The sequence below is a fragment of the Stegodyphus dumicola genome, chromosome 6, assembly GCF_044657685.1.
Source record: "Stegodyphus dumicola isolate Sdum_Otavi_A_Nest chromosome 6, ASM4465768v1".
NCBI lineage: Eukaryota > Metazoa > Arthropoda > Arachnida > Araneae > Eresidae > Stegodyphus > Stegodyphus dumicola.
Genome location: NC_140773.1, coordinates 205,225,712 through 205,251,937, shown reverse-complemented (window position 1 = coordinate 205,251,937; position 26,226 = coordinate 205,225,712). Strand labels below are relative to the sequence as shown.

Sequence of the window (26,226 nt, the reverse complement as noted above, 5' to 3'; positions counted from 1 at the left end):
TTAATGAATAGAAGTTGTGCATCTAAGTCTGAAGATTAAACAGTCACCGTTATTCAAGTGGAAAAAAAGTATGTTCATCCCTGTAATAATTCTAACTGTTTGCCTTGAACATGACTTTAAAAAAACGAACTAATTTAGGTGTAGAGATTTTCATCACATCTGCGATATGCTAATCTTTTCCTAGCTGATTGTTTTTTTTTCTGGTCTTTGAAGAATATTCAAATGAAGACATATTTTAAAGAAAATCATAAAAAACACTATCTAGATGCTTCTAATTTCGAGAGAAGCGGATATTCTTTCATTTGAGATAGTTTTGTTCGCACAACGGGTAAAATACGTTAAATAACTGACATTTTTTATTAAAATTATTCTATCAATGCGAACTCCTATTTTATTAAAGTTATCACTTAAAAATCACGGCAACTGTCTTGATGGTCATTGCAAAGTGAAGGGATATAAATTCCAAGCAAAAAAAAAACTAATTTTTAGTATTCATAACCTTTACTGATTAAGCAGTAGTTGCACGCACTTAAAAATTTTAGAAATGGAACAAATTAGAATCAATGCAAATTATATTCTGCTAGAAATAATAGGAATTATGTAACGTAAATGAATGTTATGTAACGTAACGGAACATGTAAATGAAAAACAAGCGAAGAAATTAGTAATGTCACATTAGACTTTTAGCTAAACTAAATGCAATTGTAGAAGTATTAGAAATCAGTCTTCTGACAAGCTTAGCAAATAGCTACAGGTTTATCAATAACCTGGTAGATTTCTTTAATTGTCACATAATTTTTTTTTAACTTAACTTTCTAAAATTACGTAATTTCGCCAGCTTGCTCCGTGAAAAGACCGCTTTCCATCATAATATATGATCATAAAATATGAAGGAATCAAAACCATCGGAGGAACACTGAAGTGAAAATAAAGACTGAAATGTTCATGAAATAAAATTAGCACAAATGAACTCTGGTCAGAAGTATGTGAATTTAAATAATAATTTAAAAGACTCAATTTTGAAATATGTAAGTAGAGTAAATTGTCCTGCCTGATTTCTCGCCAGATAGTGCTTTTATAGACAATCAAATTATGTGATAATATTCTTCCGTGAGTACGGGTTCGTAATAGATTGAATGCACAAGTCCGATAATAGGTTGATAAACATTTATTTTTATCAAAAGAACATTTCAGAATTCTGGAATTTTCCACAGAAATATTCGTTCAAGTGTTCATAGTATAATCAGTAGTTACACTACAAACTACTAAGAACGTGAAACACAATGCAATACAAAGCGTAGCTAAACAGAATCGGATCTCACGCTGAACTCGCAACAATAACAAGAGCAGCTAACTAAACAGCTGAGAGCAGATGCGTTCTCTTCGGCGTTAAGTAGTTTTCAACTGGCGCGAAATATTCCTTTACTTTCTACTTCTAGAAATTACTGCAAAGCAATAAGAGGATGGAATTAAGGTTACAGTTAACATAGTGGTCAATTACATTTATTCAGTTTCTAAGCAAACTACCGAGATATCCATTTACTCAATGTTAAATGCACGTGCCCTTTTATTCTTACTTTTCCAACATAGCTTGCTCTTAAAAATTTGTCTTGCGCTGCATTGCACGAGGAAATATAACAATTTTATTTATTATTCTACTAAAATTGCCTATCTAAGTAAAAATTCGTAATAAATCTAAGTAAAAATTCATAGGGCGTAATTTATTTGAGATACTATAACGAATTGTAGAATCTAAGGCGACATTGTTTTAATTTAGTTAAGCATATTTTAATAAAGTCTTTAAACCATGAAACTCCTGTTACTGCACTGGAATTTGTATTTGCAGATTACAACAAAAATTTTATATTGTAATTTAATTTGGAATATCTACAAGTGGCAACTGTCAATAGATATTTTGATTTAATTTTACCTGCGTTGATCTTATTTCATCTATGTTGCTATTGTGCACACAATAAATGTCTGATGACAATATGATTAATTTAGCCACTAAGTGGACTAAGAACAGTTTAATAAAGGCTTTATTATTTTCTTAAATTTTCTTTGTAATATTTCCCTTTTTCACTATTACTTATAGTTAAAAAACTGAAATGTTTCTGCTTTCCCTAACGCATTCTCTGTCTAGCTTGGCGATAGTAGTTTATTTTTGAATGAGTATTCGCTTTGGAATAAAGAATATTTCTAGTGAAGAGAGAGTAAAATTATTTTCTAGTAACACCTATTCCGAATAATATCTGTCAAAGCCAGAATAAAAATTTAATATGAATAAAAATCGTCCTTTTAAAACATTACGTTCTGTTCTTCTGTGGCCTGAGTTAAAAAATTCCCATCCTGAATAATATAAAAATTTAACACAAAAATGTTAAAATAAATTTCATTTTACTTTCATTGATTCAAGCTCTCTTTAACTATTTAATCATCGAATACAATTGCGTTAAGAATCATAAAGTCTTAATCAAATATAACATCAAAACTACATTCTAATAAGCATAATATTCATTTTATTTCATTATGTTATTATTGTTAATAAAGAGATTCTTGTTTGTGAAATGTTTTATTTTACTGTTTAAAGAAACTGTCACATTTTATTTCACTGCTTAACTGTTATTCTGAAAGTTATTAAGGAATTAATAACTTTCAGGATCATTTTTGCTAGAAAACTAAGGCTCTTTCAATCACTGCTACCAAAAACTGAATTTAGATTTGATATCTTCAGTTTCAATATTAAAAACGGTAGACATAGAATCATACAGAACAGCCGCGTTGGGAGAAAATTATTTCACACATTAAAAATTAATAAATATTATTCCCAGATGCCGAATATGAACAAGAGTTTTTTTTATAATTTTCAATTACTTAGATAGGTTTGTTTTTGGAAGATGGTTTAAAACTTAGACTGGGAATTTCATTTATTCGCTTCAGTTCCCTAGGGGCTCACGATGTACTGCTTTAGAGTTATAAAACACCTTTCGCGTATATAGCGTTTTTTCCCTATCTCATATTCGAAGCATAACCCAAAAAATGATCGAGTTTTAGGATTAGCATAGGTAATAAGAGCTAATCAAATACTTGAATGGAATAGTCTAGGAATAAAGATTAAGAAAATCTCTTAACATTCTTTCCAGAATAATATGTATTTGAACTAATTCAGAAGTCAAACAACAAAAATCAGCGTTATATTTACCAAATTTCTGTGAAAATTTGGTAAATATAACGCTGATTTTTGTTGTTTGACTTCTGAATTAGTATTTATTCGGCGTGTTATTGTGTCTTAATGTATTTGAACGTTTAAAAACTACTAATATTTCCTATTATGAATATTGATTATAAGGGAAATTAAAAATACCTAATCCTCAAGATAATATAGAACCCACAAAGTATCATTGAAGTGTGTATAACTGGACATATTTCCGTAATTACGTCCCTATAACTTACATGTTCATGCTTTGTATGGTTCCGAAGTACCTGATGGTAAATTTATACAATAGGAACTGGTACCTGAATGATTTACGGGAAAGATAAAGCCTCTGGATATTCATTTTTTCGGACACCACGAATCTTTTGTTCGTTACATAACTGACATAATCATTATCGAGACAGCAGAACCGCATTTGGCACCGCGATAGTTTTCTGGCCCTGCAGTCCTTTTCACTATATCAATTCCTAGTTTTAAGAACTTGATTAAGTATGCTTTTCCTCTGGTTACTGATGAAGTTAGACAAGGTCCAAAAGACCGTTAACTCTGGGAAAATCGAGCACAAGGAGAGGATTGGAGTAAATATCCTTCCTTAGAGCTGCCCAAGCATCATAATATGTGCTCGGCAGCCTTCTGATGTTCTCGGCACTTGTTGCATGTGGCAAAGATTTCCATGTTTTCCTTGATATAGAGGCTTATAGTATGGCAATACGTGAGAGCGCAGTTCGAGAGCTCCTGTCACACTCAAAGGTTGAAGTCCAACCAGGCTCTCCTAAGTCCTGCTGATTGCCTCATCGTGGAGGGATGGTGTTCCTGGGCGGAATGGGTGATGTACGTTGGGAGTTAGCTCCTGGTAGGGTCGCCCTAGGCGTGAAGGCCATCCCAGTATGCCCAGCTAAAAGCAGAAGGAGCCAAAATAGTCTTCTACCCTCTGGTGCTCCTGTTTCCAGACCAACAGAAGCTGCATATTCCCTCCTCCATCTCACTTTGTTAACTCAGGAAGTTAATGCTGCGTCGTCCGTCTCGCAGGTTAATCAGGGATGGGTTCGAGGTTTAGGCAGAGGGCCTCGTTGGATAAATAAATTAAAGTCTCCAGTCACCTTGAAGATATTGAAAATTATGCAATTTAATCTTAATGGTTTAACGATTATGGCAGCCAGAATGTTTGGTCTACATCTAAATAAAAGAGAGTATTAGCTTCGAGAGAAAAACTAGGTAAAACTGAATGTTTATCCAAATATATATTATCAGAAGCATGAATACGACATTCAGTCGCAGTTACAGCATTTCTGATTAGAGTTTGGATGTATTTTATCTTTTCTTCAGATTTATCTTTTCTTCAGATTTTATCTTTTATTTTCAGATCAGAGTTTGGATTTAGTTTTCTATCATTTCTTAACATTATTAAACAAAGTACTATCCATAGAAAAAAATATTTCGAATAGTAGTTTCAATGGGTTCTTATGTCAAAACGATTCAAATATAAGTACAGTAAGGTTAGTTTATAAAACTACATGCATAATATTCTTTTGAAACACTAACTTGAACAAGATTATATGGAAAAATAAATTAATATACAGAAAAACAGAACAATTATACTTCTTAAAAATATGTTTGTTTTCTTCAAATTATAAACTATGTATCATTTTAATTTCAATTCACTTGTTAACTGAATATGTTTTAATAATACTTTACGTTCGATCATATTTTAAAGCTATTCTATTTTATAGCCCTTTTAAGCTTCAGCTGACGTTTTTTAGGACTATATTTTTAAATTTCATGAATAAAAAAGGGCTGTATAGTTTTTTTTCATGAGTAGGAAATAGCATGAATGTTCTTCTAATATACTTTTCGATATACATGGCCATAATTTGTAATTCTTTAAATTTTAGTACATACATTACAATAGTACTTACATTCAATAGGACACTAGTACGATAATCATTCTAAACTGAGTTTTAGAATGATTAATTTCTTTATTAATTTGATGTTGAATATTAGTTTTAATTTATTCTTAGTTTGAATTCATGTTATTTTTAATTTGAATTTTTCACTGCATTCACTATGTTCTGTGAATTTATATCAAAGGATACATCGTTACTGTCAGTAACTATAGGTAATCTGCAAATTTAATATTCCAAATAATGTGACTGATAACTAAGTAATTCCTAAGCACTTAAAAATGCTAATGATAATTTTAAGAAAGGGAAGACAGTGTGTATAAGTATTTCAGGAAGAACAGACAGAATGTATAAGTAGATATTCAGTAACTGTTAAAATTATATTTTTTAAAAGTCTCCTTGAAATTTCCATATCTCTCCCCCTCCTCGAAAAAAAACGCCGCAATTAAAATTTTTATTATAATTCAATTTTTCCTCTATACGCAAACCTTTGTTAAAGCTACCAGAATTATGAGAAAAAAAGACCATCATTTCGACAAATCAAATAATCTTCAAGAAAATTTTGGTATCCATTTTAGATACGTTCCATTGCACTGTTGTAATTTTTAAAACAGAAAAAACTGCACTTGTATAAATGCGTCAAAGAAAACGTTATAAAAGTTCCAGAAACGATTGTCGTCGACACATTTGTGTCCACTTAATTTCTCCAAACTTTTATTTGCGATAACAATAAAAAAAATTTTAAAAAATTACAGTTAGCAACCATAAATCTTCACAAGTGATGAGGATCAAAATCATAACAATGCTAAATGTAGTTCTCAGGTAACAAAAAGAAAAGCATTTCACGCCAGTTTTCATTTAAACTTATTTCCTCGAATTTCATTAAAGTATTTCCCATTCAATTAATTCAGTTCTCAATTTGCAGCAAGGCAAAAATACGTAAAATCTCCAAACATCTTTATTAAAATTTTAAGAATATAAACAAACATAAAACACCAAATACAGTTAAAACAATTAAAAGAACATTTTTTAAAATTAAAATTGAACGACAAATCGTACGCCAAAACAAGCAATTTGGCGAGTGGCAGATTTTTCGGTGCACAAAACTGATAGTTTACTTTTGGTTCCATTCTGCAAAAACACACTGAAGGCGCAGAAACTGACTTAATTCACTATTCTGCTAAGTTTCAAAAGTAAACAAATATGGATGCTCTGTTAAACTTAGTCGCACTTCAACAATTTTTAAATTGTTGATAATTCTACAGTTTCTTTTATTTAGAAATCAAACAACAAAATTCAGTGATATATTTTGTTCCGCGTGTTATTTTAACCTAAATTTTATAACAATTGCAAACAAATTATCTAAGGGCATAAACACCTTAACCGGAACCTAAGAACAATATAATTCAATCACTTTTAAAGCTACAAATGCACTATTTACCAACATATAAGAATAAAACAAAATGAGATCATGGAGCCGAGTAATACAGTCGGTATATATGTATATATATATATATATATATGTATGTATATATATACATATATATATGTATGTATGTATATAGATATAGATATGTATGTATATACTTTTGGTGTACCGATTGTAAGCAAAAAAAAAAAAAAAGAAAGAAAGAGGGGCACAACACTACATGTTATAACAGTCATATGTGCAAAGTTTCAACGTTCTGATACTACTCGTTTTTGAGTTATGCGAGATGTATACATACGTACAGACGTCACCAAAGAAGTCTCTTCTGAATCTATTTTAAATCCATTTTATAATCCGTTTTGGGAAAACAAGTGCTTTAGTCTATCCTTACGTACATGTGTCAAGAAAAATCATCGTTAAATTCCTTTCGATAGTGGCAAAAATGAATATTTTCGTGGAAATATGATAACAGAAACTTTTTGAGTGACAATACTCAGTTTACTTCGTTCAAGGATATAAAAATCCGTATTCTTTGCCCACAGCTTATGATCCATAATATTTAAACACAATTATAAACTAACGACCTTAGCAATTTTTATTTATAAGATGTTTAATTCCCGTCATTTAAATTATTTAAGGGTATTTTTCAGAAATTACATTATTTTTTCAAAATAAAATGTTGGATGTTGCAAGGCTTACTTTGTTAAGTTGCACATTATGACTTCCTTCGGCAACGAAAATTTCAACACTGAGCACGTAAAGAAGAATGTCGAAATAAAAAAGATTCACTGCTCCAAGCTTGAGCGTTAGAGATATGTTGCAAAGGGTTTTAACTGACAGACTTACTTGCTTCAATTAATTAAAGCTTCTCAGCATTCAGAAAAGTTCTTTATGTATTAATAAGAAACCAATCGACACAATAAACTGTACTACTGAGTATGAAACCTTCAGTTCTATATTTTTGTCAGTAATCTGTTTTATTACGCGTCTCATTTAACTTCTGATGCAGTTTTTTTTCTTGCCCCCTCCTCCAACTCTAGGATTGTGCTGGCTTGAATAATAAATGTAATTCTGTGGTCTTGCGATATTTATGTTTCTTAAGATGTTTTGAACACTTCGAAAGAAAGATATTCGGGATGTTTGTTATTTCCATTTTAGAGATTTCGCTTCAAGACAAAAAACTGTTGCCACATGAGCGAGATATTTATGACAAGTCCAGTGAAGAATATCTATGAAAGTCCAGAGCATGCAATGTAGTGGAAAAGAACTTGCTTGTCTCTGCCTTGAATAATTAAGTCTTTTCTTTATTAAAAGCACAAATTTCAGGGTAGAGATAGTTTGCGATTAAACAATATCATAGCAATGTTTGCATTCCTCTTTTTAGCAACAAATTTTAATTATTAAATTTTATCCTTCATGTTTTTAATTTCTGAAAGACTAATTCTTAAAACCTGAAACAGCAGATCTACCATAACACTTTTTATCTTAAGATTGTATCGGGTCGTAAACCGAAATATACACAAGAAGAACCCATTGCTGTTTCTGCTTAATTCTATACTTTTTATATACTGTAGAGTCATTAGGTTATTTTGAAGCAGGAGAGATGAAAACTACGCAGGGCCGCCACCGTTTAATTTGGGTGCCACCGTAGAGACATTAGGTTATTTTTGAAGCAGGAGACATGAAAAATGAGCAATGCCCTATCCAGAACACGAACCCTCTTGAATAAGCGTCGAATATTCTACCGCTACTCCATGAAGGCATGCTGGAATGAGGGAGAAAATACCTTATAATATATTTATTTTGTAATAATTTTTTCATACTTTCAAAGTACAGTGATAAATTCTTCGAGGCGTCCTTGAAAGACTATTGTTTTTGTTTTGCGATTTTGCGTTAAATCACTATAAATGTCCGTTTCACTTTTCAAACTGTTGCCACCCAATGTTAGAGTCCTGCATTATATTTGAAGAAATTAAAAATGAAAAATCTGCATAAATGTACGTCTATTTCTCGCATTGTGATAAAACAACGGTACATAGAGCCATCGAATTTTGAATGATGTAATCCTCCTACGAATATGGGCATGTGGAAGAGCAAATTTGAAATTTGTTTTATTAGAGATTTCATATTTTGTAAACTTTTAACGAAATTTTGATTCACAAACTCAAGGATTTCAACGCGAGCAATGGCAACACTCTACGAGGAGGGAAAAAAATCTTTTTATCTCCAGCGCGCGAGTCTCTGTATAGGAAATTCTAAAGATAGGCTCATTTTAAAATTATTTTGCGTCATTGCTATTGAAGTGAATTTTATGGTTTAAGTGTGAAGAACGTGATATTTAATAAATAAAGGTAACACACAAAACGTTAAAAAAATGCCCCTGTATTATATTTAAAGTACGTAATTTAAAATCTGAAACGTTTCAGATTTTTAGGCCAAAGGGGCTTTGTTCTGAAGGACTGTTGTTTTTCAATTGCTTTCATATTAAATTCTCCACTTTACTGATCATCTCATCAAGTTGCTAAGTTGTATTTACTACTAGAATTCTAACCAATTGTACTTGAGTCTAAAAGTAACTGAAAACTGCTTTTTTTATACCTTACCTTTTTATTTGTTATGCAAATTTGTAAAGCAAACATACCTACATCGAAACTTTAAAGTTACTATATTACTATGCTTATATATGCTAATATAATATGTTCATATAAGACTAGCTATGTTTATCTAGTTATTCTCGAAAGAAACATCTTTCCTTGTTCTATTTTTTAAAGTTTTTAATTTGCTACTTAGACTTTTAATGCAGTAAATATTTTTGACAAAATTTAGGTTTTTAGTCTTTGAATTCCTATTTTACATTTTACTCTAACTTTTGGTTAAAATACTGTAAACAATCTTGAAGCATTTTAACACATTTATGAAAGTAATCAGCAGAATGATAAAAGTGAAAATTTTAAATAAATGTTTCTTGGGATATTAAAACATTTTCACACAATATATTTAAATAAGTGAGTGACCGATGAATAATTAACTATCGATGAGTAATTAATTATCAGGGAATATAAGATTACCACATTTCACAAAAGTAAAATGGCTTTTACTCGTATTGTTTCATGAAATTTTTATCTAAGTGCCGCAAGTGGTAGAAAACAGTTCTCACATAATTTTTCACTCTTAAAATAAAACCTCAAACCTAGACTCTTACTTTAGTTAAATAACAGAATATGAGACACTTTGAAGCCTTCGAAAAGTGTTTCATTTGACATAAACTTGTTCTTAACAAATACGCTTTTGAAATCTTTCGTTTCGTATTAGAAAATTATTTTGAAGTCTTACTTTTCTTTTTAAAAAAAGTTATACAAACTTTACTACTTTTCTTTTTAAAAAAAGTTATAAAAACTTTACTAACTAACTTTTCTGACTCTTAGGCAAGATTAACATTTAAAGCTATCGTAATAAAAGAAAAAAGACTTTCTCATGTTCGCTGAAAATGCATCGTTAAGTAACAACTTAAAAATTATATATTATGTTATGTACAAGGCTGGAGCTAGATATTTTACCAACCGGTGCTATGTCTCTGGCTTGCAAAAAATTCCGCCAAATACCTATTAATTTATAAACATTTTGCCTCCACTAAATCCCATCGCTCATTGCAGTCACACAGGCTGCTGGCCCTTGCCAGTTCCCGGCTCTATAGCCGATCCTTGTTGAGTATCTTAATTGGATAATCTCATGAATTTTAATTAAATATCTCTCAAATATAAATTTATTGGTATGATATATTTTGCATAATCATGCATTTATGCTTCATACTTAGCATAGTATTTTAAGCACACATTTTTATTCAGCCTGATATTAAAGATAAAAGCTGAACATTTAACTGTCGGAATTATTTATTAGTCCAAAGGCCCAGAAGGGCTATTAATTTCGTTTTGACATTTTGCTTTGATTCACTACAAGCGTTGTTTCACTTTTCAAATTGTTGCTACCAAACATTATCGCTCTGTATTTTATTTAAAGAAATTAAATAATGAAGAATCTGCATAAATGTATGCATGTTTCTCGCATTTTGGTAAAACAACGGTACCTAGAGCTATCAAAATTTGAACAACGTAATCCTACTGCGAATATGGGCATCTGGAAGCCCAAATTTGGAATTTGGTTTATTATCTATTTCATATTTTGTAACACTTTAACGAATGTTTTATTAACAAACTTAACAATTTCAAAGCGAGCAATGGCAACACTGTACAAAAAAATTATCTCCAGCTCGCGAGACTGTGTATCAGAAATTCTAAAGACGTGGTCAATTTAAAATTATTTTGCAGTATTGCTCTTGAACTGAATTTTATGATTTAAGAGCCAATAGCATGATGTTTAATGAATAAGGGTAACTCACAAAATTTTTAAAAAAACGAACCTTCGGACGTAATTTAAAATCTGAAACCTTTCAGATTTTTTTAATTTTATTATTTATATTTTCAATAATCTTAAGTGTCAAGTTTAAAATCATGTAAAATATAACACTTAAAATTATGATTTTTCAGCAACACTAAATTACATACTATCAGTGATATTAAAATATATGTATCTCTCTAAATATTCACTCACTTCAATCAGTTTTCAATTTGATCACTTTTTATTAGTCTTAAGCATTTCATTTTGGTCAAGATGAACAGCAACAATCCTCTTTTTAAGGATCCCTTTTAGAAATTTCCTAAAACTTTTATTTATCAATTAAATGAAAGTAAGCGGAATTCCCAAAGAAGTGGACATTTGATGATTGATAATTTTAAAAATTCAGGGGATGTCTATCTAGATATAATCTGTCACATAAATGGAACAAAAGGTAAATTATAGCCCTGTTGTCCAAATTTTACGTGACAGGGATTCTGGACTTCGGATCTAGCCGCGGGTCGAAAGGTAAATAATAATAAAAAAAAAAAAAAGAAAAGGAGAAACAATTCAAGGTCATATGTTTTAAGGGGAAAGATTCACCATACTGTGTACTGTTGATATTGTCTCTGGGTTACTGGGTATGTTTTTATTCGATGTTAACTATTAGTATTCTATCCGCAAACATCCCCTTTCTTTAGGGATGTATATAAGTGCTGAGAACCAGAGCCAGTCAACTACAATCCTCTTGGTGATCATCTCTTGAAGATCCAGCTCTCTCTCGTTCAACAATGAAGGTAAGTATTCTCTTCTAAAAGTTAGTTAATTAGTATCTCAGTTAATCTTGTATCAACTTCTTTACTTAGAAACATTTTAATTCCCTGTTTTATAATCCTAACGTAAAGTAAATACTTTTATTTAAAAACGAAGTCTATTTCTCAGAGAAAACTTTATTTGAGTAATATATTTTAATAGTCTTCTGAAATATCAGAGCGGTGTTTGTTTTGACTTTTGTTTAACTTTATCTGTCCAAAATATCTTTAAAATTTACAGTTATTGTATTAATGTCATATTGCAGTAGAAAATGAAGATATTCGAATTTCAAAGATCTTGCGTATCTGCCACATTTTTAATCTCAAAAGCTTTATATTTGAATTAGACTGTTTATGAAATTTTTAAACTCTTTGCTTATCTGCTGAACCTTATGTAACATCATACTCATCTTTGTGGCAACAGTTCTCTAAAGGAGCCATTTTTGAATAACATCAGCTTTTTTAAGTGATATAAATGTTAGTGATAGTGTCCAAGCGCGATGTTTGAGCATGGTAGAACTGTTTGTGTACGGCAAAAGTGTTTGGCAAAGAAGACTGAGGATTCTAGTTCTCATTAGTCCTTCACAACTTAGCTGCAATACGGGAAACGGAGACAAAATATAAATTTCGAAGTAACATCTTAATCCTAAAATAGATTTTTAATATTCATTGGGTTATATTTTTCAAAAATAATAAAAAATAAAAGGTTTTTTTTATAAGCTTTCGTCCTCAAAGCCTGCAAAATAATAAAAAAACAGCATCTTTCAGCCATAATAAATCAGTAACAAATTGGTAATTCAGATTGGCTTTGGTTTAAAATAAACGTATTCGGCAGAAAAGGCAAATTGTCTTCAGAATTCTCGTATAAGATTTTGCTTTGTAATAAGGATTTGTTAATATAACTATCAGGTACTAGTTTGTTCTTTTTCTAAACAGTTTTACTTTGAAGTACCAAGTAAAACTGGAATTCCAGAAACAGCAAAACTGGCATTGCAGAAACATTGTTTATTTATTAAATAACTTTATGTAGCATAACAAATTGTAGTAATGTTATATTTTGGCTTAGTTATAGTAGTATTGATAGTAGGCTTTTAAGATATATTAATTTTGTACATTGTAATTAATTGTAACATACAACACACTGTAATGAATTTTTCTTTTTTTCTTATTAAGCCAATATTGTATTTGTATTAAACTTTGGTTTCCTCTGACCGACAGTACTACACTTTTAACAAAATTTCTTCCATGTTTTTTACGCGCATAAAAAATATACGCCATGTACAAAAAAAAGGAAATCTTATTTAGACCGATTTTGTTATAACACGACACATTCCTATTTGATGAATGTAGAAGAGGTATCTGAATCTTTTTTTGTCACTCAAACTTCATCCATTTAATAGCTCAAACCAGCCCAGAGAAAATATTTTCTTTCGCACTTATATGATTTATTTAAATTGTAATATTACTAAAATTACTATGAGAACATACTTGCAAACCACAGAAAAATATTTATTGTATAATAAATACTATTAATCATGAAATAATACAGAATTCAAACTTTAGTTCTCTTAAGACAAATGTTAATTCGATAAAATGTTCTCTCCATTTATACTTAAAAGTTAATTCTTACTGATCAAAGACAGAAACAATAAAAAGGTTACATTTATGACAAGTTAATGAAAATGTATTTTATTTAGCGAAATATTGTTTAAAATTATGCATTTACAATTCAACATTTATGTGATCGTAAGTAAAAGTTGTATGAATAAAAAAAGACATTGAAATTCTGTCTTTCGTGTTCAGAATCCAGTTTAACCCTTAAAATAGTTGATCTTTAAGAAATGTTGACAAGCTTACAAATTTAAGAATAAATCCTCAGAAATTCAAGGCATAGGAGGAGACATTTAAAACGAGCCTTCCGAAATAGCAATTCCAAACAGCAGAAAACAAAAACTTAGTACTTTGTTATTCTGTCATAAAATACATGATGATTCTGACCTATAAATTTCATCATAAAGAAATGAAGACATTAGCATTTGTTTCATAAGAAAAAAATTAACGCTTTAAGATGCAGCTGCAAGAATTTGCAACAAGTATTTCTTGCCAATGAAATGATGACAAATTATATTTTTATAGTATATTAAATTAAAGTTAGTGAAAACATTAACATATAATCCCAGATCTTAATATAAATACACATTTAGTTTAATAAAAATCAGTGCTTAAGACAAATGCCAAAGTAATATCTCTGTACTTTAAAATTATGAATTTGTATTTTATATGTTTTGATTTTAATGAAGCTGTCTACATGTTTAGGGAGACAAAATAATTTACTTAATGCTTTCTTGCATACATATCTAAAACACTTATGTTACATATGTCTTTCATTGTATTCTAATTTTTACTAATGTATACTTAGAAATACAATGAAAGTATATTCTTACATAGTTTGTATTCTTGTTTAGAAATACAAAGAAAATATTAAATATTTTAAAGAGTGATACTCTAAAAAGGCCCAGTATCAACCTGAATGACAAACTGGTTTCGCAATTATTCATTCAACTAAAAGAAGCTTATTTATGAAATTGTTAGATTTTATGTAAAAGTTAGATGGAAAAAAGGTGCAAGTGGAAGCAATTCCTATCTCAAAATTGAACATGTATATATTCTAAGATTTAGCAGTGTTTAATCATAAATTTCTTTTATAATCATTTAATTTTTCCAAAAAGAATTAAATTCATATTAAGCATAATTTCATTAACTATCAAGAAAAAGGAAATTTTAAAATTGATATATAAATTGAAATATTTCATACCTGAAAATGAAATATTTCAATTTATATATCAATAAACCTTTAGACATTTTCAATGTTTATAAATCGTTAGACAGCGCAACATTAGACAGCGGTATATGTAGAACCACGTCGGAAAGAATATAATCAGAGCCATTTTGTAAAGTTGTAACAGAATTATTTGAATGTATCCGAACTATTAATTGAATGCATCTACTGGCAACGTGAACAACTTATAGGCAGTCGACAATCGCTGCGATGAGGATATATTTTCCAGTATTACGTCTCCGTGTCTCAAACGTTAATTTTAAATGTTAGGTGTTTCGTTTTGGTATATGTTCTGTTTTGATGCATATTTTCTGTATAACAGTTTCTCTGTTAATAAATACTTTTAGAGATAGCCGGCATTTGTGTTTGTAGAAGAAAGGTTACAAAATCATGTAAGAGAAACACATAAGCTTTTGCGTTAGTAAGATAAGAACGCTTAACTTTGAAAATAAAACTAATTCAATCAGTTAAATATTCTCTAAAAAATTTTTAAAAAATTTTTTTCTTCGTTCCATTTCTTCGATCCAGTTCGCTCGCTATAAAATTGATGATATAGATTAACATAATTCCTTCCAACATAAAGGTTTTTCAAGAATAAGCAGCGAAGAAGATAAAAAAAGATGCAAATTATTGAACTATAAATATTCGGAATATTTAACTTCTATTTGGTGTTAATTTGAATAAAAGAGCAAAAGGAAAAAAAGGGAGGGGAAGAAAAAAAAGAGAAGAAAAGAAAAGTGTGGTTTTCACATTTCATCTTCAAAGACGAGTCACAAGATATTTTTGAATGACTCTTCCTTTGTTTAAAAGTAAAAGCAAATAATATGTAGAATTTGAACACAGTTTTCGTCCGAATAGCAACAGTTTCTTTTCATTTTTTATTTATTTATTTTTATTTTTATTTGGGGTCCCATTAAAAATCGCCTTTTTTTTTTCTTTAGGTCTTCATCATCCTTTCTCTAGCAGCTGCTGCTGTTGCTCAAATAGCGGTAAGTATCTTTTACACTAAATTTAGTTTCTAAGACTACTTGAGATTTATAATAAAAAATTATCTTAATATATATATTAAAATACTTTGGTTATGAACTTTTACAAAAAACTTATTATATTTTAAAATATTGAATCAAATTTAAAGATGAGCCTTATTATTTTAGAAATACTTTTTATAAACTGGATATACCAATCATATTAAAAATTCATAACACATGTTAATTATTGATGTTTTCATGTTTTAGGCTAACTTCTCAAAGGATAATAATCTGAAACATAAAAACCTGAATAATCCAAAAGAACTGTATCACATTTTTCGTTCCGCATGACTTTTTGAGTATTTAAAGATAAAAAAATACACTTCAAAATAAAAATGAAATTGAAATAGGAAAATGAAAAATCTACACATATTTACACCTCATACTTAATAATTCTTGTGATTACCCCGACGTGATAAATTCTCGCACAAATAAATCTTTAGTACATAATTTTAAAAATAAAATTACCTTAAAAATGTAAAACGTAACTGAATAGAAAATCCAGTAAAAATACATCAATTTGCATTTAAAATACAGCGGTTAGTTGAATTGGAGGCTTTAAAGGCACTAAATCTTTGACTCGTAACAGAATTGCCTATAATATTGTTGTAAAAAGCATATTGTAAGTAATTGTTAAATTCCTTAAAACTCATTTCAGGCGAGTGAAAACTAATGATAATTTTTTGTTTGTACTAATAAAAAATAAAAATAAAAGAAATTAAAAAAATTACAAATATAAATATATTATACATGTATGTGTGTTTGGGAAGATGTTCTGTAAGAAAGATTAATTAAGTAACTAAATACTATGTCTTTAACCTAAACCTAGTAAATGTATGTTCTTATAATCTGAAAACTTTCGATTAAAATATAAATTTTATTAACTATTTTGTGAGTAACGCGTATATTTATGTGTAACGTGTGTACGAGCCAAATACCCTTAGAAAATCCTCCACGAAGGCCTCCCTCTCCTTAGGCAGAGGCTTTGCCATAATCAAATAAACCAAACCTCTTTCAGCTGAGTAATAGATAAGGTATTGGCAAGCATTTATATCTGCTTATGTAATAATTCATTAGTAACATAAGTAACGCACGTTCTGTAGATGGAGGGAGGCAAACATGAATGAAATGTACTTCGAACGTAGGTAAATAATGAAAAAATTAATATCTCAAATTACTTATCCAAGGAAATCAATGTAACAAGCTTGTTATGTATTTTAGACTTACAATTAATTCAAGGGTATGTTTCAGAAGATAAAAGTCTTCGGTTAATAGAAATCCATTTGCATGATTCTCCCTGCTCTATCCACCCAATGTTGATCGTATTTCTCCATATTTAAAATATTACTGATTTCGTATGGAAATTAAATTTATGATACTGTTACAACTGCTTTAAGTACTAGCTAATTTAATAATTGAGTGCAAATAGCCCATTAATACTGAATTGATTTCATGTGGCCTTATATTTTTTATTTCAAAAAATAAATTGGTATTAACGCCTGAAATATAAGGAAAATCAGGCGAGTTTTACTTAGAACTTTTCAAAATGAAACTAAAATCTGATTGTGATTCACTTCGAAGAATGTTAATTATTGCCTTTCTTACTGTTGTTTGCCTTTGTTAACTGCTCCACAACAAAACTAGTGTGGTTTCTACGAATAGGTAGGTTCATAGGAAACTTTGTAAGGAAGAAATCACCTCTGATATTCCCTGAAATGGTAAAGGTAACACTGTATAATCGAGAAACTAAGAAGCAAGTTATGAAGTACATCCATTGGCGATACTCAGGATGAGTTTATACAGCCAATGAATAATTTAAAACATATTAAGAAAGTTGATAATCTATATCAACATTTTGGTGATGCTCTAAAGCTTCTTTTTTTATTTGATATATATCAAGTTAATACCATTTTAACAAATATGAAAAAATGTTAATTTGATATCAGGTCAATCATTTACAAGAATTCTGAAATTTCAGCATCCATTTTTGTATAAGCTAAGGTTAAAAAAAGTATTAAAAATTCACAAAATGTTATGATAAAATATATATTAGTTTATTTACGTATTGTCTATTGTTTGAACAGGCACCAATACAGTATCAACCTATTCCTTATTCGTTTAACTACGTTGCCGAAAACGAAGACGGTGGAAGCAGTTCTCATCAAGAATCTGGAGATGGCGCAGGACGGGTGTCAGGATCTTATAGCGTCAATGATCTGGAAGGACACGCTAGAGTTGTCGAGTACATTGCTGACGAAAATGGATTCAGAGCCAATATCAGGAGCAATGAGCCAGGCATAATCAGCGCCGCTCCCGCTGATGTCGTGATTGAATCTTCTGGTGGTTCTTCTGGAGCCGTAGCCCCTGCCGCCGCTAGGGTAAATTCCGCACCGATTGCTGCCCCAATTATCCGCTCAGCTCAACCTGCCGCTCAACCTGCCTCCAGAAGTGGAATCCGTTACGTTTTGGTCCCTGAAAGTGATCCTAGAGCTGCTGGTGGAATCCCGATCTAAACATTGTAGCAGCTTCATGTGATGATACGTTTTCGAACTGGGAACTGATGAAAATAATTCCTAAAAATGTTTTCTAACAACTACCTCAGACCTCCAATAGCATCATGTTTTATACTGTAATTAAATTGTGTTTTTATTAAAAAAAAATTCTATTTATTTTCGTCGAAGAATTTTTCACATATTTCCATAATCTTCTATTAGTATTTTACACGATATGTGATTATAATTTCATATCACCTTCTTTTTTCTAATGATTAGAAAGTTACATTGCAAGAATATGTCATATTATTCATGTATTTCACACTATCATTATCCACATGCAAGAATACTTAATATTCACATTACCCACATGCAAAAATAATTCATATTCTTGCATGTGAAAGAACATCATTTAGAACGTCATGTTGAACAACAGTTTAGAAAAAAGAAAGTGATATGATATGTAATCACAATTCGTGTAAAATCCAGAGAGCATTTTTGCATCTATTTATATGCGTGAAATATATAGCAGAATCAGAGCAGCATTTGAATTACCTTAATTAGAAATGCTGGTGAAACCTCATCGTAGTAACATTATAAAGGTGTTTCTCCCGCCTTATTAGCATGCCTTTGCAGTGTCGTGGTTCTAAATTTTTATTTGTAATAACAACTGCAAAGTAGAGTTTACAGTTAGTAATCCTAAGTTCCTGTATGTAATTGCGAGATTTTATTTTAATTTTCTGAACAGTTGATTTTATTTTGGAAAAAACTTTCCTACATCTCTTATTTTCAGCCTGAGCTTTCTTGCCAGAAATAGATTTTAATTTCGTGCATTACGCAAAGTAGAGTAGGAAACTACTATTTGAGCTGATGTTTGAATTACTTCAGATAGACCACGTTCTGCCTTTCAGCCACGTTGTTACTATGCTAGTTAAGCTTCCTATTTTACTGCCGTGCATTTTAACTGCCCGTGGTAGGCCCAAAAGCCAACTATGCGTTTAATTATCTCTGTGGAACTTCGGCTGTTTTGTTCAACTTTAGTAGTTTCAATTTTACGTTTCCATTTTGAGTTACAGTCAAAAGTATTGGCAAGGCCCTGTAAGCACCAAGAGTGCTAACTGTACATACTATTCTTGAGTTATATAAGGTATAATATATAAGGTATTTCTATAATATATAAGGTATTTAAGGAATATATAAGGTATTTCTCTCGCTTTATTAGAATGAATTCGTGGTGTAATGGTCAGCACGCTCGGCACGTATTCGAGAGGTCCGAGGTTCGAGTCCCAGCGAGGACACTGCACATTTTTCACGTCTCCTGTTTAAAAATAACCTAATGTCTGTACAAATAAAATTGTTTTTTTTTTAACTTTTTATTTAACTCATCTGTTACTGGCACAGTTAAACTTAGCAAATAGTTGCTTCATGGTTCAACTAAAGATCTAGCCTTCCAAGCAACTTTAATTTAGCTACGATCTTACGTAATGAGGAGCAAATTCGTTATACTGCTAAATGAAAACTCAGAAAACACAAAGAAAAAAATATTGGTCACCAACAAATGGCATCAGAATGATTAGTTAATGCTGCAACATGCTGCACATATTGAAGATACATCATTTCCTGGAATATGTTGTCGCACATATTCATCTGATGTCGTATGAATTACGACGACATCAAATGGCAAATTTTTTCATGACCTTAATACAATAAAGAAATGGGTACTTCATGTACGCAGCTCTATGTACAGTAACTCTCAGAGTGCATATTTTAATATATACTTTATATACAGTAACTCATAAAGTGCATAATTTATGTACAGCCATAACCTGTAAATATAGTTGTAATTTAAGAGATAAAATATAATAAAAATAGGGTCTTGTATTTTTAGCTAACATAAACTAACCTGTTCTTGAAGACTGTATGAGGAATTATCCTCAAGCTTTAAGAAAAGACATACTCATAAAGTGCATAATTTATGTATAGCCATTACCTGTAAATATAGTCATAATTTAAGAGATAAAATATAATAAAAATAGGGTCTTGTATTTTTAGCTAACATAAACTAACGTGTTCTTGAAGACTGTATGAGGAATTATCCTCAAGTTTTAAGGAAAGGGAGAGGAAGGGTGTAAAGGATCATTTATTCAATCACATATAGTTGAACAGATGCCCGACTTGGACACTTGGCTTTACATAAAGCCGCCATTTCTGGCTTCAACCAAACAGGTAATGCTGAACTTAAAAATAAAATGTTATTAAACTAGACTAACGACTCACAGGATAATTTAACACTCAGGAAGCTTAACGGCGGAAACAAGCTTAACGGCTAGAAGCACTCACATTCACAGAATCAAGTCGCTAGTAATTCAAAGTAACAACGTGGTCGACAAGCAGGCATAACACGCTCTGAAATCATTTCCAAAAAGCTTCTCTAAAATAGAACTTTTTTCTACTTTAATTTGAATACAGGCGCGCTATCTGATTAGCAGTCTGGCTGGAAAGCGCGAATGAAACCGAGACTGAAAGGAAAGTTACTGTAACTAAAAATGAATTGCTTGGGGGGGGGGGTCTAAATAAATAAATCTTCACAAATGACGTAGCAATTTTAGTTAACAGCGATTTAACCCCTTTCTTTTATATTATTTGTGCATATTTGAGATAAACTGAAGAATTTATAAATAAAACATTAGCGCAGTTATCAGTGTTGGGTACTGGAAATCTTATTTTTTTTCAGCTGCATATATTCGCTTTGTTTGTCAATGAATGTTTCAACTCTGAGCACGTAAAGGAAAAAGTTAAAATTAAAAAAAGATTCACGGCTCTAAGTTGAACTCGAGAAAGGTTGAACCGAGAAAGGGCACAAACAGATAAGCGTACTTGTTTCAAAGAATTAAAGCTTCTCAGTATTGAGAAAGATTCTTAACGCAAATTATGTATCTATTATTCGTAAATGAACTGAAAAAAATATATCTTTAATTATGAACGTTTTAGGTCTTTATTTCTTTATTTACATTGAAATCCGTATTATTAAAATTTCTCCTTTAATTTTCCAGTGTTTTCTGGTGCAATTCCACCCCTATTTTCCTGTTTTCCATCCCAATCCTGGAGGTTCACTAGCTTCCGAGCGGTAAAGTCACTGGACACTAGTAGCTTGGTCGGGGTTCAAATCCCGGCGAACGGGTTGGCTCCATGGGCGTGCTCATTGTGTTCCTCATGTGTGACTTATATACAAGCCAGTTTCTCTTATAAAGGTCTTAGAAGATATCTAGAAGGAACGATGCTTCTTGCACGAAAGCATCCCTCCTTCTAGATAGCTCTCGAGTGCTTTGCGATTATTCAGCCCAATCCGGTCTCAGTCCTAGGATTGTGCTGTACTGAATTATGTATTTAACACGTGTTGGGTTAAAATATTTATATTCCTTTAGATTTTTTGAACATTTTCGAAAGAAGCAGCATCGGGGTGTTCAGCAATTCCATTCCATATACATTCCATTCCATTTCCCGTCAAGATAAGGGGTTCAGCAGCTGCGGAGTGGTAAAGTCGCTCAACCGTACAATTTCGATGTGGGTTCGAGTGCACGCGATTCGGCTATCTGCACGGGCGTTTTCCCTGTTTTCCCCGTCGTTACGTAGATACAAACCAATTTCCCTTAGAAATTCCTCCACGAAAGCATTCCTCCACCTAGGCGAGGTAGCCCTCGCGTGCTTTGCCATAATCGGATAGACAAAACCAAAACAAAACCCCTCAATATAAAAAGAATAGTACCACTTGAGGGAAATATTTGCAAATCTGATGCGCAGACAATTCTGTTCGAAACATGCTCGGCTATGTCTTGAATTACTGAGTCTTTTCCTTTTTTAATAAACGCACAAGTTTCCATGCATAAGTAATTTCATAGAAACATTTGCACTGTTGTATTTAACAGTTGATTTTTAATATAATATTTTATTATTATTATTAATATAATAGTTTATATTCATACTTTAAGTTCTGAGGTAATTAGTAAACCTGTCATAGACGCTTAACTCAAAATTGCTTCATGTGATAAACTAAAATCTACATACCAGGAACAAACTGCAATTTTTTTTACATTATAATTTATACACTTTTTAAGTATTTCTTAACATTTTCGAACTTAAATGATAAACTCTTCGTTGTTTCTTCCTAACAAGTTACATTTCAGTCCAAAAGATACTTTTGAATTAGACGTTCGAATACAAACAATTTCCTTTCTATACTTTGCCCATTTCTTTTTCTATACAAAGCATAACTGTAAACATAATTACTACTGTAAGAAATTACTTTAAAAACTCAATTAAATTAAAGAAAAATTGAAGAAATTAGAGAGTAAATAAATATATAATAAAAGTATAATAACAATAAATTTTAAAAAAATCTGGAGTGCTCTGTAAATGAAAGCTTTTAAGTTAAAGTTAAAATGATCTGCGGCTGTGATGAAACTTTTCATCTCATTTCAATTTTATTAATTTTCTTAATCTCAGTAGAGTAACCGTAACAATTTTTCTTGTAGTATATTATTAACGTAATAAAGAGATAAATCAAAGCACATGTCTAGCATACAATGTAGTTTGAATTTAATTAAATTAATATATTTTACCTCTCCTGAATTTTTATGTGAATTTAAATTGTCTGCAAAACAATCTGAATCAAAATTCGGAAAGTGTGTGTTAGTGTTTCTGCACATTAGATGCTTCTCCTCCAAATTTCGGTTACTAACACTAAAGCGTCCCTGAGGGGGAATACAGTAACCAAAAACAAGCATTATATTATTAGCATTTTAGAACTTATATGTTAACTATTATGCTGCAAGAATTTTAATAATTGGTAAGAATAATTCTTTTCTCTTTAGTTAACTTACATTAAACAATTGGGACGCATTATAGGTTATGCATTTTTCTACAAATTACTATCTTTTTCGATTCTAATAAGTACTCAGTTCTGAAATGCATTACCTAATTTTAATTATACACCAACAGAGAAAAAGACTTTAATTCAAAGAAAGAAATCTGAAAGCTTTCAAATTTTTTATTACGCCTAAAGTAGAGTTTTTTTTTTTTTTTCGTTTCCATAGCATTTAGGATTAAAATATTTAAAAACAGCGTATCTTCAAAATATCCAATAGACAGTCTTGCGCGCTGGAGATAAAAATTATTATTTATGTGTTGACACTGTTCACTTTGAAATCGTTGTGTTTTTTAATCAAAAGTTCGTCAAAGTTTTTCAACAGTTTACGGAACAGATAATAAACTTAATTTGAAATTTAGAATTTGGGCTTCCAGATACCCATATTCGAGTGGAGGACTATGTTATTCAAAGTTTGATAGTTCTAGATATCGTTGTTTTTTCTGAGTACGAGAAACTTGCATACATGCATGAAGATTCTACATTATTCAATTTCTTTAAATAAAATAAAGGCGGAAAATATTTGGTGGCAACAATTTGAAAAGTGATACAACGCTTTTAGTGAATCGATGCAAAACGCCGTTTCGAGATTAGCAGAGCTTCTGTGCTAACGTCTCTCTGGCCTAAAAATAAATCAATAAAAATAATAATAAAATAAAGTCAATGAATAATAAGAAAATACAATTAATTAGAATTCTATTAAAAATAATGAATAGCGAGAAAATAAAATGAATAAAAATAATAAAATCATTAATTCCAAAACTAAAAGTTTCCGAATTTTCGAAATAATTAGACAAGTATTAACTATTCCCAAACAATCAACTTTCCAGATTATTAATTTTAATAGCATTTTCAGTTAAATTAGTAATTTTCAAAATTTATTCTTTCGGATTAGGAAGTAACTACGAAAATTTAAACGGTTCTAAGATTTGTCGAATATTAACTTTTAGATGAAAAAAATGCGTTTTCGCGTCAAAGATTAATTCTAAATATAAATAACCTAGATATTATTTCCACCGACTGAAAATATCATCAAAACATTTTAATGAATATTCAATCAGCTGAAGATATTATCTTCATATGGTAATCTACTTCTTTGCAAAAGAATTGGACACATTTTACCGGATATTATTTGCGAATATGTCTAAAAATACATGCAAAATAGAACTGCAACTTTATGTACGACATCAGAAAGAGAAATTAATGATAAAAAAAATTCCTGTTATCTGTGAGAATCTTTATATCCATCTTTAAGGATCTGCAATACTGTAGTAGGTATGTAGCTCAGCATTTAAAATATAGCTGATAATTTGTAATATATATCCAGCCTCATAACTTCATATTATGTTATTTGTATGTTTATGTGGATATGAAAATAAACATGTGTTTCTTTTAGTCAGCTCATCCTTATTTGGTTCAGAATCCCTGAAACATAAGAATCCTAAGAATACAATGCTTGATAAATTTTAAATTATGCATTGCAACGTTATCAGCTATAGTTTGAGTTTCCCTACATCGAATCTAGTAAACAGCAACCTCTCATCTTTAAGCAATATCTGTGTCATACCGGCATGCAGATTAGAAACCAGTTAGGAACCGGAAAAGGCACAGAAATTAGAGTAAAACTAAAATGCATTCTTTTATTATTCGCATACAGCCATTCTTTTGGTATGGCACATCCAGACCCAATTTCAACATTGGAAGTCTTCGTTTGGGATATTAAGGAAAATAATATTCGAACTTTTTGAATGCCATACCTATTCGAAGGAGGATGAATGCCATACCTATTCGAAGGAGGATGAATGCCATATGTATTCGATAAATATATTATTCCAAATGTTTTCGCATTAGTTTGGTAGTAGAGGAATAGGATTAAGTGATCGCAGAAGTCTTCCTCTCCTGATCAAAACTGAAATAGTTTTGGATGACCCCAAGAGCTGGGCTGTACTTGTTGTCCTATCTTATAGATTACAGCTCATGTTAGCCTTCATACTAATCGAAAGAATAAAACGTACAAAAAGAACAATACAAAAAAATGAAGAGCTTGCCTTTTGTAAATATGATTAAGATGGTAGAAGTATGGATGAAGAGCGTAGACAGAATTATTTTCGAAAAGCTTTGTAATCCGATTTGAAGTCTAAATTAGAAGTCTTGCTATTAGTTTCCAGAATAAAATTTTAATTCCATTTTAAAATAATTTTTTAACTTAAACACGTTTTATGTTCCAAAGAAGGTTTAAACTTTTCATTAAACATCGTGCATCACTTATTCTTTTGGGTATTTTGGTAAATTTCCAGAAGTGCCCTATTTCGAAACTTTTCGGTAGTATTCAGTGGCCCATCTTTCTGCTCATTACCTTCATCAAAGCTACAATTATCTCAAAAACTTTAAACACACTCATAACAATTATTAATTTAGAAGTCAAACAACAAAATTATTGTTATATTTTCAAATTTTCACATTGAAATTTTGAAAATATAACGCTGATTTTTGTTGTTTGAATTCTAAATAATTATTTGTTCGGCGTGTAACTGTATCTTAACACTCATAACAAGTTATAATAAATTATGCAAAAATTACTTATTGGGCAAGGAATTATAGCTTTATGAATCCACTAGGCAATGAAATTAAGAGATAATATATTATGTAGGAAAAATGTATGTATGATAAAATATATTCAAAGACATGTAAGCATAAAACATAGTAAGAAATACAATAAAAGAATAAGCTATCTGATGTTAACAAAATATTACCCACAAAATAGAAGAAACTCTTGTAGGATACTCCATTACCATAACCGTAGAACACGTGTTTGTGTCGTTGTTGCTATCTCCTTGATAAAATCTATTCAAACAGCTGCATGCGCGAAGATGACAACCCAGGCAATTTGAAAAATGTTATCATCTTAGAGGTTCGGTCTCTTAAACAAGACCCCAAATTTTAACAAGTTAGCAAGGAGCGTCGGTCAATCAAAAATATATGCAGTTGCCAGTTCTGTCTCCGGACAGATACAGTTTCTGAAGGTTTTCCTACGCTCTTTGTCAATTTTAAGTCATGTTTGATGGCCAGTTCAAAACCTGACCATGGTTTTAGACGATCTCATTCATGTTATGGAGCTCATGTTATGAAGCTCATGCATGTAATTCATGTTATGCTTTATTGGAATTTGAGGCCACGGCCATTTGCGTACGAAAG

General features: G+C 30.7%; 1 protein-coding gene and 1 long non-coding RNA gene across 2 annotated transcripts in view; one reads left to right on the top strand and one right to left on the bottom strand.

Annotated features, from left to right (window-relative positions):
- The window catches only part of LOC146996951 (uncharacterized), a 311,932-nt gene that overhangs the window by 244,508 nt on the left and 41,198 nt on the right, over positions 1–26,226 (bottom strand). The window lies entirely within an intron of this gene.
- On the top strand, positions 11,643–18,331 carry LOC118193693 (cuticle protein 16.8-like). The gene is made up of 3 exons (XM_085817940.1): positions 11,643–11,733; positions 15,529–15,576; positions 17,700–18,331. Exons 1-3 carry the CDS (start codon positions 11,728–11,730, stop codon positions 18,126–18,128), a joined length of 483 nt encoding a protein of 160 aa, XP_085674066.1. The 5' UTR covers positions 11,643–11,727; the 3' UTR covers positions 18,129–18,331.